Source organism: Ochotona princeps, chromosome 5, assembly GCF_030435755.1.
Source record: "Ochotona princeps isolate mOchPri1 chromosome 5, mOchPri1.hap1, whole genome shotgun sequence".
NCBI lineage: Eukaryota > Metazoa > Chordata > Mammalia > Lagomorpha > Ochotonidae > Ochotona > Ochotona princeps.
Window position 1 is genome coordinate 101,729,114 of NC_080836.1, and position 20,012 is coordinate 101,749,125.

The window sequence follows — 20,012 nt, forward strand, 5'->3', positions numbered from 1 at the left end:
CTGCTCAGGGCCACCCTGCAGCCCAGCCATGTGCTGTCTGTTTCCCTCTGTGTTGCTTTGTGGGTAGCTTGCACTGTTCTGTCTTAACTTCCTGTTTTCTGCCTTGTCTGAGCTCCTGTGAATCCTGCACAGGCTGCTTTTCACCTCAGGCGTTGGAGTTATTATTTCTGAGTGTTGGATTTGACCCTCTTCTGTAGTGTGCTCAGAGTGTCTTGAACGTGTGGTTGTTGTAACTGTCCTTCTTTAGTAAGTCTTCCACTTTGTCATTTCCAAGGCTGTTCCTTTTGATTAGTTCTCCTCATTATTGGTGGTATTTTTCACTTTGGATCCTCTCTGCCTGATGCTTCTTGACTAGGAGGCTTTCCATCCACTCCAGTGATGAGACGAGCATTACCCACAGCCTGTGTGGGTGCTCCGGGGCTGGCTCCAGCCTCAGCAGCTGTCCATGTGAGGCTCTGCTTGCCACCCCTCAGCTGAAGACATGCACAGCGCTCTGCTGAGCGGGTACTCTGAGGTGCCCTCCTGCTTGCCGGCCCTGTCTACTGGCCTCCCCTGTGTTGCTGAGGCTCACAGTCACTTGGGGCCTTGCTGAGGTTTCCCTAATTTGTTTCCCTTCTCTTGGTGATTGCTGGCCTGTGCTCCCTGGAGTCTAGTGTTTCGCAGAACATTCTAGTCTTTGTCAGGGAGGTCGGTAAAGCTCTTTCCTGCTGCTCCATCTTGGCCTGAGGTGGAGGCTCTTTGCTGGCTTTTTACTTGTTGTTAATGCCTTTGTCAGTTTCATTTTCAGCTGTGGCCTCCTCACTCTCTCCTGACCTTGGCCCTGACAGGCAGATCCTGGACTTGCCCCACTGCTTCATCCCTTTATCCTTGGTTCCTGCTGGTCCTTCTCTCTGATGCTCCACTCAGGCACCTCCTCCCTGTTTGTCTGCCACTTGAGAAGGCCTGGCCCGCTCCTCCCCATTCTCTGCCCCGTCAAGTGAATGGGGTTTTCGGTGGCCCAGAGCACTGTTGTGCCTCGCTGGTGTTCCCGTGGAGCGTGCGGGTCGATCTGCACTTGTTCAGTGTTCACTGCTGAGGGCAGGGAAGGAGCTTGCCCCGCTCTGCTAATGCTCAGAGAAGTTACTTAACAAGTGTGTATTGGATGTTTGTTTAACTGACATGTTTTTTTTCCTCTTCTCCAATCCCTGCCCCCAAAATCAGGCTACAGAAGAAGTTTCCAAAAATCTGGTTGCCATGAAAGAAATTCTGTATGGCACAAATGAAAAAGAACCGCAGACAGAAGCAGTGGCACAGCTTGCACAAGAGCTGTATAATAGTGGCCTCCTTAGCACCCTGGTAGCTGATTTACAGCTCATTGACTTTGAGGTAAGAAATCGGTTCTTATTTTTCAGAAACAGCACCCTGTTCAAAGTCTTTTTCCATGTGTTCTCTCCTTTGGAGCATCTTAAGACTCCTACTAGGCTCTTGGCTCCAGGGTTCCTGACCCGTCGAAGTGTGCCCAAGCACCCACCTCATTAGCAGATTACGGTAGGAACCCAAGTGCATCTCAGACCCAGGCCAGGTTTTCCCTATTTGACCTCATTGTGGGCCAACTTTCTTATGTGTTCATCATGGTGCCCTTTCATTTAGGTTGTGTTTAATAAACAGGTGTTATTCAGAGTACCATAGTGGATTATATAACTCAGTGATCCTTGCCTCTCAAAGAATGTGCAACCAAAAGACTATAGAATGTTAGAATTCAAGAGATTGGTAAGGTTTTAGAAAATGACTAGGTTTGTCTCTCTTTGAGACACTCGTTACAGCAGAGATGATAAGTGTTTGTTCAGTACTGGTTTTAAATTTCTTAATTCACGTAACTGAAATAGCAGAGGATTTAATATGCAATTCTGACTTTTCTTGTGGGAAGTTTAGCAGTGTTGGGTCTATAGTCCTACTAGGTTCCTCCCCTAGAATGAACAGGTACATGGGGTTCCCCTCCAGTTGGCTGTGGATAATATGGCTGGCATTTCTGTCTTGGAGCATGTTTTACCAGTTTGCATCTCCCAGCAGACCCTGGTGAGCATTTGAGGTTGTAGCCCAAGCTGGTACAGCTGGATTGTGAACAGTCAAATTAATGGTCCTTAATACCAGCCTGAGCAAACTAGTCTGAGAAGCATATATGGCAGTGAAATACCGTGGCATGATCATGGGCAGTCTCCACTTTGACTTTTTCTTCCAAGTGTGGTTGGGCCCAAGAGATGAGATTTCTGTGCAGGCACCTACAAGGCAGATGGGTTTGTTCCAAGGGAGAATCTGCAGGGACAAAGTCAAATTAAATGCTGGAGGAGGATGAGAAGTATTGGTGTTAAGGTTATGTGAATGTAATGTGGATAGTAAAAATACAAAAATGTCTTTCTTACAGTAGAGCAAAGAGTTAAGGCATTTCCATTTGTTTAGCTGATCTCATGTATTTTAAATGATGTATCAAATTCCAGCAACAATAATTTTTATTGTTGGAGATGCACTGGAACATCTAGTTCCTTCTTTGTCTACACTCATCCCACTCCTCAACCTGGACACAGAACTGGATGTTCACTTGGGACTTTAGGGACATCAGTTGAGAGGAATGTGTGCCCTTGATTCCTCGAGGTCGCTGGTGCTGCCCGTTAGCTAGCACAGACCCAGGCTGTTCCCTGTGTGTACTGCAGATAGGGCCTGGGAAAGCTAGTGTTTCGCACGCTCTCCCATGGGTTTGTCGGCCTTGGAACAAGTGGCTATCCTGAAACCCTTTTTGGGGTCCAGTTCTCCATTTGTGAATTTCTGGTGCAGCTTTTTGATTGTAAAGTTCACAAGATGATGATAAATATCCATTTGTTTTGTACAATGGTGTCATAAGGTTTTGATCTCTGCACTACTACACTTTCTAGATCTGTACTGTCTTTTCTGAGTGGATCTTATTTAACAGGGCCTATGTCTACTTGACGGTTATCTGTTTCTTACGTGATCGTTTCATTTTGAGTATACTGACAGAGTAGTGTCCCTCCTCCATGCCCGTGAAAGGAAAAGGTGTAAGCTGCGCACAAGGCAGGCACTCCCTCTGCAGCTGCTGTCCACTTGGGTGGGACTCAGGTCCCTGCAGGTTGGAAGCACAGTTTGGTTCTTCATCTCTAAGTCAGCCTGATTCTGAGGGTTAGAAATGACTGAAATGCTATGTGGAATGTAGTGAGGTTTCAGTGCCAACACACTGTTCATGTTAAAAAGAGTATACCATGAAAACTTGGAATCTGGGATTCTAAATGAAACAATAAGAAGATGTATTATCTACACGTGTTTTTAATTCAGATATTCAGTCATATGAATACATAGTGTCTATTTGAGTTTATTTGGGAGGGTGGATGGGCATTTTAATGTTTAGTCAGGTAAATATTTTAATGATTGTATTCCTAATAGGGCAAAAAAGACGTGGCTCAAATTTTCAACAATATTCTCAGAAGACAAATTGGTACAAGAACTCCTACTGTTGAATACATCTGCACCCAACAGAATATTTTGTTCATGTTATTGAAAGGGTATGTACAACATAATAAAATTTATATTCTTAGTTGAAAATAAAAAAGGAAGTTGCACCTCGGGAGAAAACAGGATGGTGACTGTGGGAAGCATGTTCTCTGTAGTTTAGTCAGCTCATTTTCCATGGGTCTTGGACATATTTCCCTCCGTACAAGTCAATCTGCGGGCTAAGGCAAGTTTGACAACACCCCACTAAACATGGAAGTATAAAACTCAGTGACTAGTGAGACTTCAAGTTCATAAATCCGACATGTCCAAAGTGAAAGATAAGCCTTCCGTGGTTGTCTTTTTGCTTTCTGAGATGAAGAAAGTTGGATTTCATTGAAACACAGGTTGGCATTGAGCACTCCTCCCCTTGGGTGTGCTGGGCCCCGGGCATGGCTGGGAAGCTGCCTTGTCGGGGGCGTGGGTACTGTGGGGCTTCACTCTGTTCCCACAGGGGCGTGTTTGTGATGTAGTGGCTTTAGTTCTTGCCTGTGTCCACTCACTAACCCGCGTGCTTTAGGGAGTAACAGTGCATCTTATGGGAATTACTGCAGCACTAAGCAGGCATTTGTGTTTAGTTAGACTCTCAGCTTCAGAAAGCAAACATACCCCCAAATTCCTAAAAACTGAAACTTTTTTAAAAAGCAAAAAGCACAAATTCCCTTCTCCTTGAGGAGTTTCCAGCTCTGCCTGGCAAGGTCCCTCCCATTGTTTGCCCCTGGCTGTGTTTGCCTGCCCCTGATGAAGTGCATGTGTTTGTCCAGGTCTGGTGGTGTCTGTTCACTGGGCAGGCAAGCATGTTACTGACATGACTGGTGGCGTGAAGCAGCTTGCTGTCCTACCCCAGCTCTCTAGCTTGCCTCACTGATTCATATCTCTGGTTTAACACTTCCCCCAAGTTCAAACTTGTTTAGACAAAGCATGAGTCAGTGTGTGTGTTGCATGCCAGCATTCTGTTTCCTTCTTTCTATTTCTGACCATCCCTGTTGCTTCTTCAGATGTCGCCATACAGAACTTTTGGCTTCTGATTTCATGTTTTTATCAATCTAGAGCTGAGAGTGTAAACATGTAGTGAGTAGCCTGAAATTTTGATGTTAGAGCCACTTCCAGATGCCTTTGTGTATTTTTTGTTTCCTTTTCCATAGAAACCAGTGATTGTTAAAATCTATAAATAACTAGTTAACTCTCCCTGTGTTTTCATTTCAGAGTAGCCAAGGGTATGTCATGAACGTTGTTAAACACTGAGTAACTTGAAAGGACTTTAGAAATGCAATTTGAAGTTTAAAGCTCTCCGCTGAACTGGTTAAAGTGGAAACCTCTGCCAAGGGAAAAGGGAAAGCAAGAGAAAGGGACCCGTGTTGGGATCCACCAGAATCCATCCCACCCTTTGCTGTGGGAACTGCGTGTGCCGCTGGATGAAATAATACCTTAACAGGCTAGCCCCCACACTCTGCAACCAGATACTACCAGTGTGCCCCCATTCTGGCTTCCTCCTCCTTGCCTCCTATTCACATGCGGTATCACTTAGTATACAAGCCAGCACGTAACACACAACACAGCATAGCACATACAGTGTGGCGCCACACACGTGCCATGGTGTAGCATGCCAACACGGCATCACATAGAGAGCTGCACAGCAGTCACTGCCCCGTTTACAAGCCTCACGCCTAATGCCTGATTCCTTGGTTTTCACAAAAATGTCATTTTACAATTAGTTTTTTTAAATCAGGTTCCAAACACAGTCTATAAACTGAATTTAGTTGACATAACTTTTAGCTCTCTTAATTTATAATAATTCCTTTTTAAAAAGATAAATGAGTCATTTCTTTTGTATAAAAAAAACAGTTTAGATTTACATTTCTGTGGCTTTATCTAATTTGTCCCGCTATAAGTTGATGGTTTGGTAAGAGTCACATTCCCTTTGGGGACACGAGTTCTCCATGGGCAGTGCACGTACTTCCTATTGAGTAGCACTGGTTGTCCTGCTGGTGCCATTGGAATTGCCCAGCAGAGCTTGGTGGAGTTACCTGTAATCTGCCCAGCCTAAAGTTCTCCATCAGCCTTTTGCCTCATGGCTTTTGTGGCCTAGATTCAGGTGGCATTTTCCTGATCTGTTCCTTGTCCATATAGTTGATTGTGTTCTTCTAGGAAAAAGCATTTCCTTATTGATGGCCTAGTTATCCCAAAATACTGTCTGCAAGACAGATATCATGTTTTTAGTATAGTCGTTTGGTATTCTGACCACTTCCTTAGATAAACGTTGAAGTCTTTTAAGCGTTGGCACACATGCAGGTTTTGTTGTCCCAGGACTAAGGTATTTGGCAAGTCTCAGTCCCTTGCAGTCTTTACTGCCTATGTCCGGATTATCCCGTCTTGTGCCCTCGGGCGCCTCTTGCCGTTTGCTCTGTGTGCTTTTCACCAGACCCCACAAGTCTGGTAGCTGCTTCGCTCTCCGGCACAAGAGACCACCATGTGAATGTACACAGCTCCTACTAGACCTGGAAACAGCCATTTCTTCAAGGCACCCTTGCACTGTTTAAGGTGTTTGTACTTTTGTAGATTCATGACTTTAGACCACCTCCATACAGTGTGATCATCTTCTGAGACTAACAAAGGTACCTTAATGCTCAAGACTTTGGGGCAGTGCGCCACTCATGACAGTGAACGTCTGGACTCTGGCTGCCAGTGTTGGTCTGCAACCAGGTCTTGTTGCTGGCAGTGCACATATTAATGCACTCTCCGCTCTAGTGCCAACAGGTTGTGCAGCAGAACTGTTTGCTTTGTACTCATTGGTTTATGGTTTAATCATTTCAACGAGCTTGACAAACCTCCGTCAATACCTGCCCAACTTGTTAGACCAAACTCTTGTACCCTTGTGCTTCCCCTCCTGCCTCTTGAAGATCAGAAGAATGAAGCATGCAGTCAGCCAGCTTGGGGGCAGGCGTTCTGATTGGCCAGAGCAAGTCAGCATGCCAGCTGCCATGCCACCGTCATACAAAAGAGTGTTGTGTGATCCTGGTAAGAAGCTACAAAAAGTTTAGTGCAACAGAAGGGTAAAACTAACCAGATAAATGACTGCTCAAAGATGTCAGAGGCTAAATGTAGATGAGTGAATAAAGCCAGGGTGGATCAAGGGAGTGGGCCCCAGGATGGAAGTGTGTGTAGACAGAAGAAAAAGAAGAGGCTTCCTGCCAGCATGCCCCCAGGAGCAAGGCAGAGGAGCCACAGTGGACGTGGCATGAGGTGACCACAGGAGATCGTCTGAGAGCTTCATAGCCTGGTGGTCCTGGCAGAAGCGCAAAGGGGCGGGCCTGACAAGAAAGACTGGGTAGTAAGCCCAGATATTTGTCCTTATTTGGTTAGCAAGAAATAATTTTAAGGTTCTCAACTGGGCATGCTGTTGGTATACTTAGGAGTTGGTATGTTTGTTAAAAGAGAACTTGAACAAACAAAGGTGTTGGTTGGGATGCATTCGCAAATCTCCAGGAGTAAGGTACGGTGGCATTGGGAGTGGATACAGGGAAGTGAAATGTTTCAGAGAAACATTAAAAAGGTCTGGCATTAAGCCCTGACGAGGAGAAGGAAGAGTTTAAAACCATGCTCATACAACAACTACTAATCATGTGCAATTAGTCTTAAATTAATTTACATTACGTAATATTTAAAATTCAGTCTCTTAATAGCAAGGGCCACATTTCAAGTTCTCAGTAGTTAAGTTCACGTGGCTGGCTAGTGCTTACTGGAATGGGACGTGCAGGCGTAGGCTGTTTCCACCACCACAGAAATTTCTGCCCAGGTAAGGTCTGAGTGTCAACAAAATAATGGTGCTAAGTTCTAGAAGCAAGGAAGCTGGGCAGTTGGAAGTTATTTTGTTGAGAAGAGTGGGATTTGATCTGTGCCCTTTAAAGAGCAAATGCCTGACTCTGTTGATGAGCAGGTTTGTGGGTGGAGGGCAGTTAGTGGGAGTGTGGGGGCTGTACGGATGCTCACCGCCGGGTGAAGGTGACCAGTAAATTCTAAGCTAGGCCAGAAATACAGACTGTCAGATGGGAAGGAGAACTGGCCGAGTTTTTCCTTTCTTTTTCTTTTTTAAGAGAGAGCTGCAGATAGGCACTGTCCAGACACTGGGGAGAATTTGTATTAGCAGAAGAGTGCTTGTCTTAGCCAAGAGGCCTGTTTGCTCTATTTCCTTAGACTTAAGAAAAATACTGCATGAAATGAGAAAAATGTATGCAGCTTGAAAGGAAGTGGGAGTAAAGAGAGCTAGGGGTTTGAGCAGGGTCGGCTGGACTTGGTGCATTTCAGGAAGGAGCAGCCTGCCTGCTGGGGTCTGAGGTTTGCTGTCCAGGCCTGGGGAGGCAGGAGGTGAGAATTGCTGAGCTCAGGCAGGGGAGGCTGAGTGCAGGGAGCAGGTTGAGGCTAGTGGCAGAGCCCCGCTCCACTCGCTGTGGGCTTAGTGACTCTGCTGGCCAGCGGCACTTAGTGCAGCCTGAGGACCAAGTCTAGAGTTTGTCATACCTCAAACCTTAACGTACCTAAAGTGGCAGTATACGTGCTGAATATTTGGTAGACCTAATTAAGTTAAATACTGTGGATTTCTGAGTATTGTTTTCTATTGTTTGATTCAGCTTTGGATTTGTCTCAGTGTTGAAGGCACCATGTGCAGCTAACCCCTATGTGAAGTGAAGGAACATTAAGTACTGCTTTCCACCCCAGTTTTGACTTCAGTAACAGTCTTGTAGTCACATGACAGCCCTGTGACTGTTTCCCAGGATTGGCAGCACGTGTGCCCTCAGGAGGGAATCCTACCGAGAGTCTGGGGAGCTGCCCTGTGACTTGCTGTGGTCTGACATCTCCAACTTTGAAAGTTTGAGCTGCTCGTGTTGAGGTTTTAAAGGATAAATTATGTTTGGGCTTTTCTCTTTTGTTTTTGCAGGTATGAATCTCCAGAAATAGCTCTGAACTGTGGGATAATGCTAAGAGAATGCATCAGACACGAACCGCTTGCAAAAATCATTTTGTGGTCTGAACAGTTTTATGATTTCTTCAGATATGTCGAAATGTCAACATTTGACATAGCTTCGGATGCATTTGCCACATTCAAGGTAACACAAAGTGCAGAGCTCTAGATGTGCTGTGTCAGACGAACAGATGTGCAAGTTTTCCTAACTTTCCATGTCCTTGTCTGTGCACCACTGCCCTCTAGTGGGGAAAGAGAAGATACTGTATTTTCTTTTTTTTTTTTTCTTTAAGATTTGTTTTTATTGCAAAGTCAGATATACACAGAGGAGGAGAGATAGAGAGGAAGATCTTGCATCCAATGATTCATACCCCAAGTGACCACAAGGTTAGTGCGCCGATCCAAAGCCAGGAGCCAAGAACTTCCTCCAGGTCTCCCACGCGGGTGCAGGGTCCCAAGGCTTTGGGCCGTCCTCAACTTCTTTACCAGGCCACAAGCAGGGAGCTGGATGGGAAGTGGAGCTGCCGGGATTAGAACCAGCACCCTTATGGGGTCCTGGTGCGTTCAAGGTGAGGACTTTAGCCGCTAGGCCATCGCACCGGGCCCAAGATACTGTATTTTCATTGTGATTTATTTAGGTCTGTGCAGTAGGTCAGTTAAAAAAGAACGGGAAAGTTGGACTCTAACATATGTCTAAAAGACAATGGTCTCACATGGCCAACATTACACTTTCCTATTAAACTGCGTCTGAGATACGATGTATGCCATGCAGAACACCCAAGCCCTGGGCTTTGTTCTCTGTTGGAACATTTTGTATCACCTTTTCTGGTTAAACACCAGAAGCCAGCACTGCTTTCTCTTCAGGGGCCTTATTAATTTGGGATGTACATGTTAGCAAATGTTTTTTTTTTCTAACGTTTATTAATTTTTATTGGAAAGATGGATATACAGAGGAGGAGAGACAGAGAGGAAGATCTTCTGTCCATTGGTTCACTCCCCAAGTGACCAAAACGGCTGGAGCTGAGCTAGTCCGAAGCCAGGCGCCAGGTGTTCTTCCAGGTCTCCCTTGTGGGTGCAGGGTCCCAAGGCTTTGGACCGTCCTCCACTGCTTTCACAGGCCACACACAGGGAGCTGGATGGGAAGCAGGGCCACCAGGATTAGAACTGGCACCCATAGGGGATCCTGGCACATGCAAGGCGAGGACCTTAACCACTGCGCTATCGCACCAGGCCCCATGTTAGCAAATCTTAGAACCACACTAAAGACAGACCCACCCATACTGTACAGACCTATGGGAGCAGTGGATTTGGCTCTGCTCTGCCATCTCTGCTCATACCTGCACCTGCCTGTTAAATGCAGAGCAGAGATGGAATACAAGTTAATACAACAGTGCAGAGCAAGGACAAGAGTAAAAGTAAATACAGCTCTAAGTATTATGAGCTTTCCCTCCCCTCACATGTCACTGGATGCCACTGTACCACACAGAGACTTATGTGAGTGTTATGTAGCTCAAGGTATATAAATAAGCCATAATCTTTATTTTCTGATAGGACAAGCCTTTGTATATTGCATTTCCTCTCATAAAATGTGTAAGTGAATATTCAGAACCATTTTAACAAAGTATGTGTAGTAGTCTGCCTGCTCAGGAGGCGTGAGCAGTGAGCGGTGTCTTACAGGAGATGACGGCGTTTGGGCTGGGGGTGGAACCCCGAGACTGGGGAGGAGGAAGGAGGGCTCGGGCCTGGTCGCTTGGGCCTCACCCCGAATGAGAACAGTCACCTACTCTGTGAGATGTCCAGATCCATTCAGCAGGCTTTCAGAGGCCCTCGGACATTTATGTCCATGCACAAAATAGAATTTCTTGAATTTGGGATTACACTGCAGAGTGGTCACTACTGTCTTAGGTGTTGCTGCAGTTGGTGGTCTGGGGCTCATGATTAGAATCCCTGAATGGAAGTGTGTCCTGGACCTGGGGAGGGAGTGGCACCATGTGTCAAGGACAGATTGCCTGCATGGAAGGACAGCTGGGACCCACGAGTGACAACACTAGGTGCAGGAGGCTGAGAGAAGAGGATGGAGAAGCAGTAGTAGGAGCAAGCTCCCTGCCCCGTGGAGGACTGACGCCCCAGGGAGGCGTGTTGACTCCACACCCAACATGTGATTTGCAATATCTGACAGTCTCGATTGGCTTGCTCATTGCTTCTTTCCTTTAATCCACACCAGGAGGAAAAGCGTAGTGATGCAGTCCCTCGGGTTTGTGGTCATCAGAGGGAAGACCTGGACAAAGCCGGGTCACCTCAATCCCGATGAAGGGAAATTTTGAAAGTCCACTTAGGGTTCCAAGCATGAACGCCAGAAGAGACGTTGAGCCAGCTCAGATGCAGTGTCTCACATGTGTCCATCACACAGAAAAGGGAACACTCCTTAAAGAGGCCCCTGAAGAGGGAACCCTCTGGGAAGCAAAGTGTCGGGCTGCAGCCTTGACAGTTCTGTGGAGAGGCAAAAGCCTGCCATTGTCTCCTCAGCAGATAGATGCAGCTGCTGCCCGTGCCTCCTGCCATCTGCTGAATGTGGGATAAGCCAGAGAATGTGCTCTGCACAAGAAAAGCCTCACGCAAATGCAGCTTGTCCGTAACCCTGGGCTCAGAGTGCCTGCTGGGTCCTGAGGAAGTAAAACGTCTGAACGTGCACCAAGATTCACAGCTTCGGTGAACAGATACTGAGATAGTAAACCAGATGGCCAAGAATTTGTTTTCTTTTTCTTTATTTTATTATTATTATTAATATTATTATTATTATTTTGGAGGGCTTCAGTATGAAGTGGGACATTAGAAGGCCAACAAATGTATTTCCAATTTTCTAAAATAGAAGAAGTTAGATGTTAGATTTCCTAGAGACCGGTAGAGCTTGAAGCTTGATAATGTTGTACCTGCACAAGGTTCTAGAAAGTGCTTCTATAGAGGTGGTTTCTGAGCATTTTGAAAGGAAACCGTGTACCACAGCCAGCATGGATTCCCTAAGAGTTCAGTCATCCTAATCGAACAGGTGCAAGCAGGCCAAGAGGGCTTAGGGCGTGGCCACCTGGCTCCAGACCTGATCTGCTGAAGGGACTCCCCCACCTGTCCATCCGCAAGTCTGAGCTCTGTGCCTTCATGCCGTCGATGTGCAGCAGCGGGAAGCTGCTGGCATGACTCCTTCAGGACAAGGAGCATTTGCTAGATAATGAATGACTACAGTTTATTCTCACAGAAACAATCTTTTGTTTGTGGGTTTTTAAGTGAGCTAGATGGAGTTTCAATATAGCGGTTCATGGTTCATCGGGTGTCAGGTGCTATTGACATGCATTGCCATCACCCTGGGCTTTGTCCCACCCAGCCTGGCTGAACTGTTGTATTAATCATGCCTGACAAGATGTAGTTATCCAGTGTGTAAATGCTACCCGTGAAGGCTCATAGTGGACCCTAAAATCCCTCAAGATCCAGAGAGGCCAGAATGTAGCAGAAGGGGGTTATGTGACTGATACCCTTTTAAAAAATAAACAAATAAATAAATACTTCATTTTTACATAGTTGAAAGGGGTGCACACCCATGTGGGTCTCTGATTAGGGTGGGGAGGGTCCAGGCATGGAGGAAGGTGGGTGAGACAGATGTTTCAGGGTTTGGGTTTTTTTGTTTTGTTTTGTTTTGTTTTGTTTTGTTTTGTATCTGTAGCCAGGGAAGGAGAGGGAGTCACTCCTTGCTTTCAAACTACATTAGCACCTGGGATGGGGAACAGTCACTCAGTGATGCCTTACAAACCTCAATGGGGAGAGTGTTCCAAGGGTGATACTCGAGTGGTTTTGATAGCTTAAAAACATCATCAGCTTTGTTGCACCAGGGTTGAGAAATCTTTCCAAGGTCTGTTGGCTGACAGAGTCCACCTTAGTGTATCCATAGGACCAGGAACATATTGCAAAACTTGGCCAGGACAGTTGTCCAACCTGTTCTACTTTGCATCCTCTGATAAGGCATTCAACATCCTCTGCTGGCCTAGATGAGCTGGCTGTCATGTTCCCTGGGTACATCTGGGCATGCTGTCCACTGCACAGGCATCAGCAGCTGAGGAGGCCCAGCCCCAATCCTTGCACTCCAAGGTGAGATGACATATCTTGTGCTTTTCCCTGTGGTCAGGTTTTGAGTCCAGCCATCTAGTTGGGGAGTCCCCCAAGAAACCTCACTGAGGTGACCTCAGACTTGACTCTTGTCTGCACCAGCCAGCGCAGAGTCAAGTTCAGTGTGTCACCTGCTCCAGCCAAAGTACATACTGTGGATACAGCTGCATGGGCATTTCTGCCCCTAGCCCCATCTCACATGAACTGGTGGGTACTACAGCCTAGCCCAAAACAGTAACCCCCATCAGCTTACCCACAGCCTCAGTTTTTGCATATGCCAACATGTCTTGTGGCCCAGTCCGGTCTGCCCCATACCCATGGGTACTGCAGCTTTGCTCAGCCAGACACAGCCCATATGTATGCCAATGGGTGCTTGACCAGCCTGGCCCACCTCCAGCCCTTGCTCTCTTGCTCACCAGTGGGGGAGTGCCCATTGTTTCCCTATCAGGCCCACTCCCATCCCCAGATCTTGCACCCACCAGGGGCTTCTGTGGTCCAGCCTGACATGACTCCTATCCAGTCCTGGCACTTGCCTGTGGATGCTGCAGCCCAGCCCAGTTGGCCCACACCCATTCTGACTCATGTGTGCTAATGAGTGCAAGGGAGTCCAGGAAGTTCCCCTACCATGCCTTCTCCCAGCCGGGTCTTGTATATGGCAGTGGGTGCTGTGACCCACTCTCAGTCCTCATGTGAACTGATGGGCGTTGCAACCCAACCTGGCCTGGCTTGCACTCTGGCCTGGCTCTCACTCTTGCCATGGTCCAGATCCAGCCCACACATGCTGATGGGTGCTGCAGCCCAGTTTGGCATGGCCTGCTCCCAGCCCCAGCTCTTACACTCATCAAGTTCCCGTTCCAGGCTCACGCCCAGCGCTGGATCTCACACATGCCAGCAGATTTCACAGCCCTGCTTGGCATGATCTACCCTCAGTCCTGGCCTTTGCATGTGCTGGCAAGTGCTGCAGCTTGGCCCAACCTAGCTTCCTCCCAGGCCCTGCTCCCACAAGTGTCAAATAAGTTCCTCCATCCAGTTTGGCCCAGCCTGTTACCACCTCCAGCTATACGCTGCAGTCTCACAGAGGCAAGCCCACAAGTCTACAGAGTTTGCCCCCAAATCTCATATTCTGGTGAGTGGCACAGCACAGCCTAATGTGGCCCACCTCCTGCTCCAACAGTCGCAGGCACTGCGGCCTAGCCCAGCCATCCTTGCCTCCCAACCCCAGCTCTTGTGCATGGACTCCATCATAGCTCCTTCACCTACCTGTGGGTGCAGTGACCTGGTCCATGAAAGCCCCTGGCAGTCATTCCTCACTTGTCAAACATGCCCTCAGCCGCTCCCACTCCAGTGTGTTCCTAGGTCCCCTTCCCTGGGCAGTCTGCAGCCCCTCTGCACTGGTCCCACCCCCACCCGAGGGTTGGGATGGCAGGTACCAACCCAGAGTGTGCTGCCTTCCCCACACACTAAACGAAGAAGAGGAAGAATAGAAAACTGTGCTGGCTCACCGATGTAGTTAACACAAATTTGGCATTAACTAGGCCCAAAATTGGCTGCTTTTCTTCCAGCTGTGTAACACTTGCTTAGACACAAAGCAACTTAGGCAACTTACAGCTTGGATGACTAAGGTCTTGACTTGAGGATCCAACTATACAAATGATGAAATGAGAATAAAGCATAATGCTAATGAATACTCAGCAAAGTAATTACTAAGTGTGGTAAGTGCTTGAAGGGTCCCTTCATATTGCATGAGGCCACCCTGTGAAGGAGGCAGTCATTCCCTCCTTTATGGGTGGAGATGCTGAAGCCCTGGAGTGTCAGGTGCAGTCCAGCAGTAGATGGCAAAGCCAGAATTGGACTCCAAGCAGCCTAACTATGGAGCAAAGAAAACTCCCAACACACCCGATAGAACAGGATGTGCTGTCCCCACTCAGGCCCCCATGCCCCCAAGGTGGTGGTGTCATGAGCTGCCTGATGGTCTCGCTTGGCCCTGCCCTCATAGGCAGCAGTTCAGAGGCAGGTGGTGACTTTCAGAAGGTGCTCAGAACCCTGTCATTTGAAGGAGTGGTAAAAGGAGCTGCATGTCTTCAGCCTGGAGAGGGCTTGGTGGGGACTTGGTGTGAGAGCACTGTTTGTATGTGAAGTGAGGCCTACAACATGGGTTCAACACATTCCTAGTTCACCCCCCAAATGGCTGCATTGGGCTGGACCAAGCCAAAGCCAAAAGCCAGGAGCTTCTTGTAGGTCTCCTGTGCGAGTGGCAGGGCCCGGAGGTTTAGGCCATTCTCTGCTGCTTTCCTGGGCACATTGCAGGCAGCTGTATCTGAAAGGCAGAGTTAGAGAATCTTCCATCTGCTGGTTCATCGCCAAGTGGACAACAGTTGGGCACATTTCTTTCCTTACGGTTTCTGGAAATGACTAACTGTAAGAGGTCCGTTGATGAACCACATAGCTAGAACTGACTGCCTTGTCCTCAGCCGTGGTCAAGGTGGGAGTAGGACACACGGCCCACCCACTTCCTGGGCGCTGTGAAGATGACTTCCTGAAGGTGGCAGTGTTTCTTCAGGGAGGCCAGGACTGTGTCATGTGATATTTAGGGCCCAGCCCTGGAGGATGACAACTGCTTTCTCTGTGCCATGCCAGGGCTGTGGGTCCAGAGAGTAGGGAGGTGGCAAGTCTGCTCCTCGGCTGTTGCTCTGGGGTCACATGTGCCCTGTGGACTGGTCACGCCACTGACCAAATGCTGACGACAGGCCCCTTTGTCTTCATTTGTTATTCCATTGGGCCCTCCCCTGCTTTTGTTCTCTGAAGCTTTTAATGCATTCTTGTAAGCTAAGGTACTTCTCACACAGATAGGGGCCCTGGGCAAGTGCCTGCCACCTCCTGTCCCAGCTTAGGATTTGCCTTCTCCATGCTGGCTCTTAGCAGTTGTGCCTTCCCCACACATGACTTAACTCAGCCCCAGGCCCTGAAGTACCCTTAACAAATGGCACTGGGCTTAACACCCACCTACTTCAGCATCGGAAAGTGCCCCTCCCCTTTTTTTTATAACTAGGAAGAAACAGAGATTTCGCATTTACTAGTCACTCTCCAGATACCTCCGGTAGTCAGGGCTGGGCCAGGCAGTAGCCAAGAGTCAGGAACTCCATCGGAGTTTCCCGTGTGAATGGTGGGGACCCGAGGACTTCAGCCGTTGCCTGCTTGGACTGAAAGTTATGGGATGCCAGTGTCCAAAGCCGTCCCCATCCCAGAGTGTCCCTTTGCAATCACGTCTACCTCAAAGCCATTGAACTTGACTCCAAAATTGGTAACCACTTCCTGAGTGTCCAGATGATAACTGGATGCTGGAGGTGCTCTGGCTGTGAGGCTCTTGCTTTTGCTTAAAGTGCACTCTTCAGGGGAGGACGAGTAACCCAACAGGTGCAATACCCATGTCCCACAGCGCAGTATCTGGAGATAATCCCCACTTCCACCTCCCAGTTGGTAGTTTTCTGCCGATGCAGACCCTAGGAAGCAGCAGCTGATGGTGACTCGCATAGGAGACCTTAATGGAGAATGTGTCCTTCAGCTCCTGGCTACAGCCAAACCCAGCCCTGGCCATTATCGATGTTTGGGGAGTGACCAGCAGATGGAAGGAATTTCTGCCCATCCCTCAACCCCAAACTCTGCCCCCCCACCACCTAAATACATCCTTCAGGATGAGTGGTCATTTTATTGGAACCTTCAGTGAAAACCTATTGCACAGCGTGTTTACACCTGGAGTGATCCAACCCCAGCTGAGAATCAGTCTCTAAGACTCCTCCTTGCCCTGGTGTTCTGTGTCACCAAATGCTGTCAGTCCAGTGAACAGCAACTTCCCCTGGCTTTGCTTCCTCATACTGGCCTCCAAACATGTTAGCCCCAAAGCAGGAGGAGTGACAGTGTGGTGCAGATCCCAACACAAGAATTCCTAAATGCACTCACCCACATGATCAGTGCACCCAGCTCTCTGAGAGCTGGTCTTGTGCCAGGCCCTTGTCACACACATGGGGTATACCAGCCACAAGCAGGCCAGCGCTACATGTTAAGGGGTGCCAGGTAGGGGTGTGTGTGTGTGTGTGTGTGTGTGTGTGTGATGCCACGTGTGCCTGGTGCATAGGGTCCACGTGTTCTCTCCCAGGTGTCTGAGCCATGGACCAGCCACTCAAGTAATAGTAACTGCCTTCTCACTTTGAGCTGCTGCTTCCCACTGCCAGGGAGGGGGTGGACCTTGTAGCACTCCCTGCTAGAATCTTGAGTACATTCAAATTCACGGCTTTCTAATCAAGGAGGTTTTAGAATAAAATTGGCTAAGGCCTTCCCAGGCATCACTGTTCTAATCAGGGAATGCAGCCCAGGCCCTCAGCCACAGCGTGTACAGCACAAAGCTCGGGGTGGGAGCTTTGCAGATCACAGAATGTGATGTTTGCAGCCGTGTGCCCTGGTTTTCTGGTTTATTCGTGAATGAGATCTCTACTCAGATCTTGCTCTGTGTGGGAGACTGCACGTGGGTGCTAGGGATTCAGTGATTATTAATACTGTGGAACTGAATGGTAAAGTACCAGAGGCACTTGAGTAATCACACAGATAAGTCACAGCTGTGGCCAGTTCTGTCAGGATGGTGAGCAGCAGGAGGCTTCCCTGCAGGAGCGGTGGCTAAGGGGAGATCTGCAGGCTGAGCCACAGGTAACCAGGGAGCAGGCCTTTGGGAAAGACTAACAGCAGGACTCGTTTCGGAACCCACTGTTTCATTGCAGCCTAGGCAACCTTTGGACAGAAACAGGAACCAAGTCTGTGTTGCCGTTCTCTTCCACCTGCTCCCCCAGGGCTTGACCATCCCCCTTCACTCCTCGGCCCTTGGAGCCAGGATCCGGCCTTGCCTCTGAGGCCCGGCATCTGCAGCTTGACCAGGCACATGGTAGATGGTTCTTGCCCCCATGAAGCATGGAGTGAGCCATGGGCGCGGCTGTGTGTATGCAGAGTGTATTGTGGGCTTTTCCTCATCCACCAGAAACACAGTCTATGTCTTACCCTCAGTGTTCACTTCCTTTCCACTGTTCCTTCTAAGTTTCCTGTTGTCTTACATGGTTGTGTTTTCTTTTAAAAGCTGTAGGTCCATAAGTGCTCAATGAAATTGTAATTTCAAATTATTAATGATTTAATTCTTGTATAGAATGTTTGCAGTGCAGTTCATGCTACAATATTAAGTATAGTCATTTCTAATGTTTTTATCGGTTCAAATTGTGTGGAATGTTGTTTTAGGATTCTCTTTTCTGAAAATTTACATGGAGAACCACTGTAAAAAAATGTCTTTTCTTTTTCTAGGATTTACTAACAAGACATAAATTGCTCAGTGCAGAATTTTTGGAACAGCATTATGATAGAGTAAGTATGTGGATACACTGAAATAACAAGTTCAGCCTTGCATGCCTGGAATGAGTGCGTCGAGTCGGACTCCCGCCAGGACGCCTCTCGCTCCGGGTGTGTCTCATGGCGCCGTCTCAGTGCCGCCTCGGAGGAGCAGTTTTGTCTTTGTGATCACCACTTTGTATCTTTTCTTACCTTAGAAGAAAAGAGAGCATTTTGCCTGTGAATGATCCTACAGTTAGGCTAAAGGATGAATGTGTTCTCTAGTTTTTCTTACTTTCCTTTCTTTCTTGTCAGTTGCCACGTAGAGGTAGCGGGGGAGCAGCCGTGCTAGGGTGAGGCATTGCCCAGTGGCGGGTGGGACCCTTCCCTGCTGCTGACATGCGGGGACCTGGTTGAGGCCTTGACCACCTTACCAGTCTGGCTTCGGGCACCTGTAACTGAGGACTTGGAGTTGGCGTCAGCAAGGTCCCCACTGGATCTCAGTATACAGCCCACGGGCGGGGTGAGAGTCCTCAGAAGTTTGTGTAGGCCTCGCCAGGTTGGGTGACCCTAAAACCATACCAACATTCATTCCTCAGGCTACTTAGTCACACGCCTTTTTTTTTTAACTATTTATTCATTCATTCATTTATTTTAAAGACAGAATTACAGAGGTTGTGGGGAGACAGAGATCTTCAGGCAGTCAGGGGTTCTGTGAGCAGCACCATCAGTGGTACCAAAGACACAAACAAGCTGTGCTGGGGGTCCCACTAAAAGCAGGCAGCAGGGCTAGCTTTGGCCTGCCAGCCTGTGCTGTGTACCACACAGTGTGCCCCGGCCCCGTCAGGAGGAGTCACAGTGCTTAAGCTGGGAACGTCTCGGGCAGACACGTGCACATTGCCTGTGGGGGTCTCAGAAGGCCAGGGGAGTGCACATTGCCTGTGGTTGTGTTGTTGTGGAGGCCGGAAGAAGACGCCCATATGCGCATTCCCTTCCACTCAAGTGCAGTTCTGAGCTCCTGCCTGGGGCTGGCCCAACCCCTGCTGGTGTGGGCATCTGGGGGGTGAACCAGCAACTGGAAGATGTGCGTGTGTGTGTCTGTGTGTCTGTGTCTGCCTTTCAAATATTGTTATTAGGGAGGGAGGGAGGAGAGCTGATGCAATGAAATTCAAACCAAGAAAGGAGAGGGAGGGAGGTCCTGTCATGGGGTGCTGTCTCAGGCTCAGCTGGCACCGATGGGATGCTCTTATAACCCTGTCCACAGAGGTGGTCGTTAGTATCGTCCCAGGGTCTCTGCGCATCAGATGGCAAGGAAGAGCTGGGGCAGCCATTGCCTTTATGGTGTTAAACATTTATATCTGAATTTGATCATGTTATCTGTTAGTCTATTAATGACTCTGATAATGTTTTCTCATCTCTTAGTTTTTCAGTGAATATGAGAAGTTACTTCATTCAGAAAATTATGTGACAAAGAGACAGTCACTCAAGGTATGAGAGATTTTTGTGTAGTTGATTTCTGTTGGCACAGTTTGCATTTGGGCTTGGGGAAAGGGAGACGGCAGGTGTGGCCTGAAGTGCACCTAAGACAAGGGTCTGCAGAAGGCAGCCTTGCTGCATGTGCCCAGCCCTGCAGAAAGCCAGGTCCCCAAGGGTCTGAAGCTTCAACTTGCATGAACTAGACTGAAGTCTAGTAATGAAACTGCCGACTGGGCACAGCCCTGGCTGCTGTGTGCCAGGGCCATCAGGAGCTTGGAATGCCAAACTGGAGAGTGAAACTCTGGAACAGGGATTGGCAACCATCAGGCCAGGACTGCCCCATTGGCCCTGGCTGCTTCGGGGACCGCAGTGTGTTTGAGCAGGTGTTTACTGGCTGGTCAGTCTCTAGAAAACCCTCAGGACAGTTCACAAGGGCTTTGCCCTGTCCTTTCAGCACGTGGGCCGCCAGGAGCTGCCAGGAGGCCAGTCAGAGCTCCTGGGGTTCATGCTTGTGTGGATACCGTCTGTC

At 48.4% G+C, this 20,012-nt stretch overlaps 1 protein-coding gene across 1 annotated transcript in view; it reads left to right on the top strand.

Annotated features, from left to right (window-relative positions):
* Positions 1 to 20,012, top strand: part of CAB39 (calcium binding protein 39) — a 91,710-nt gene that overhangs the window by 63,618 nt on the left and 8,080 nt on the right. The window contains exons 3-7 of the mRNA XM_058665096.1: positions 1,201 to 1,365; positions 3,430 to 3,548; positions 8,471 to 8,639; positions 17,984 to 18,043; positions 19,430 to 19,495. Of these exons, the coding sequence (XP_058521079.1) occupies positions 1,201 to 1,365; positions 3,430 to 3,548; positions 8,471 to 8,639; positions 17,984 to 18,043; positions 19,430 to 19,495 (579 nt within the window). The remainder of the gene's footprint in view (positions 1 to 1,200; positions 1,366 to 3,429; positions 3,549 to 8,470; positions 8,640 to 17,983; positions 18,044 to 19,429; positions 19,496 to 20,012) is intronic.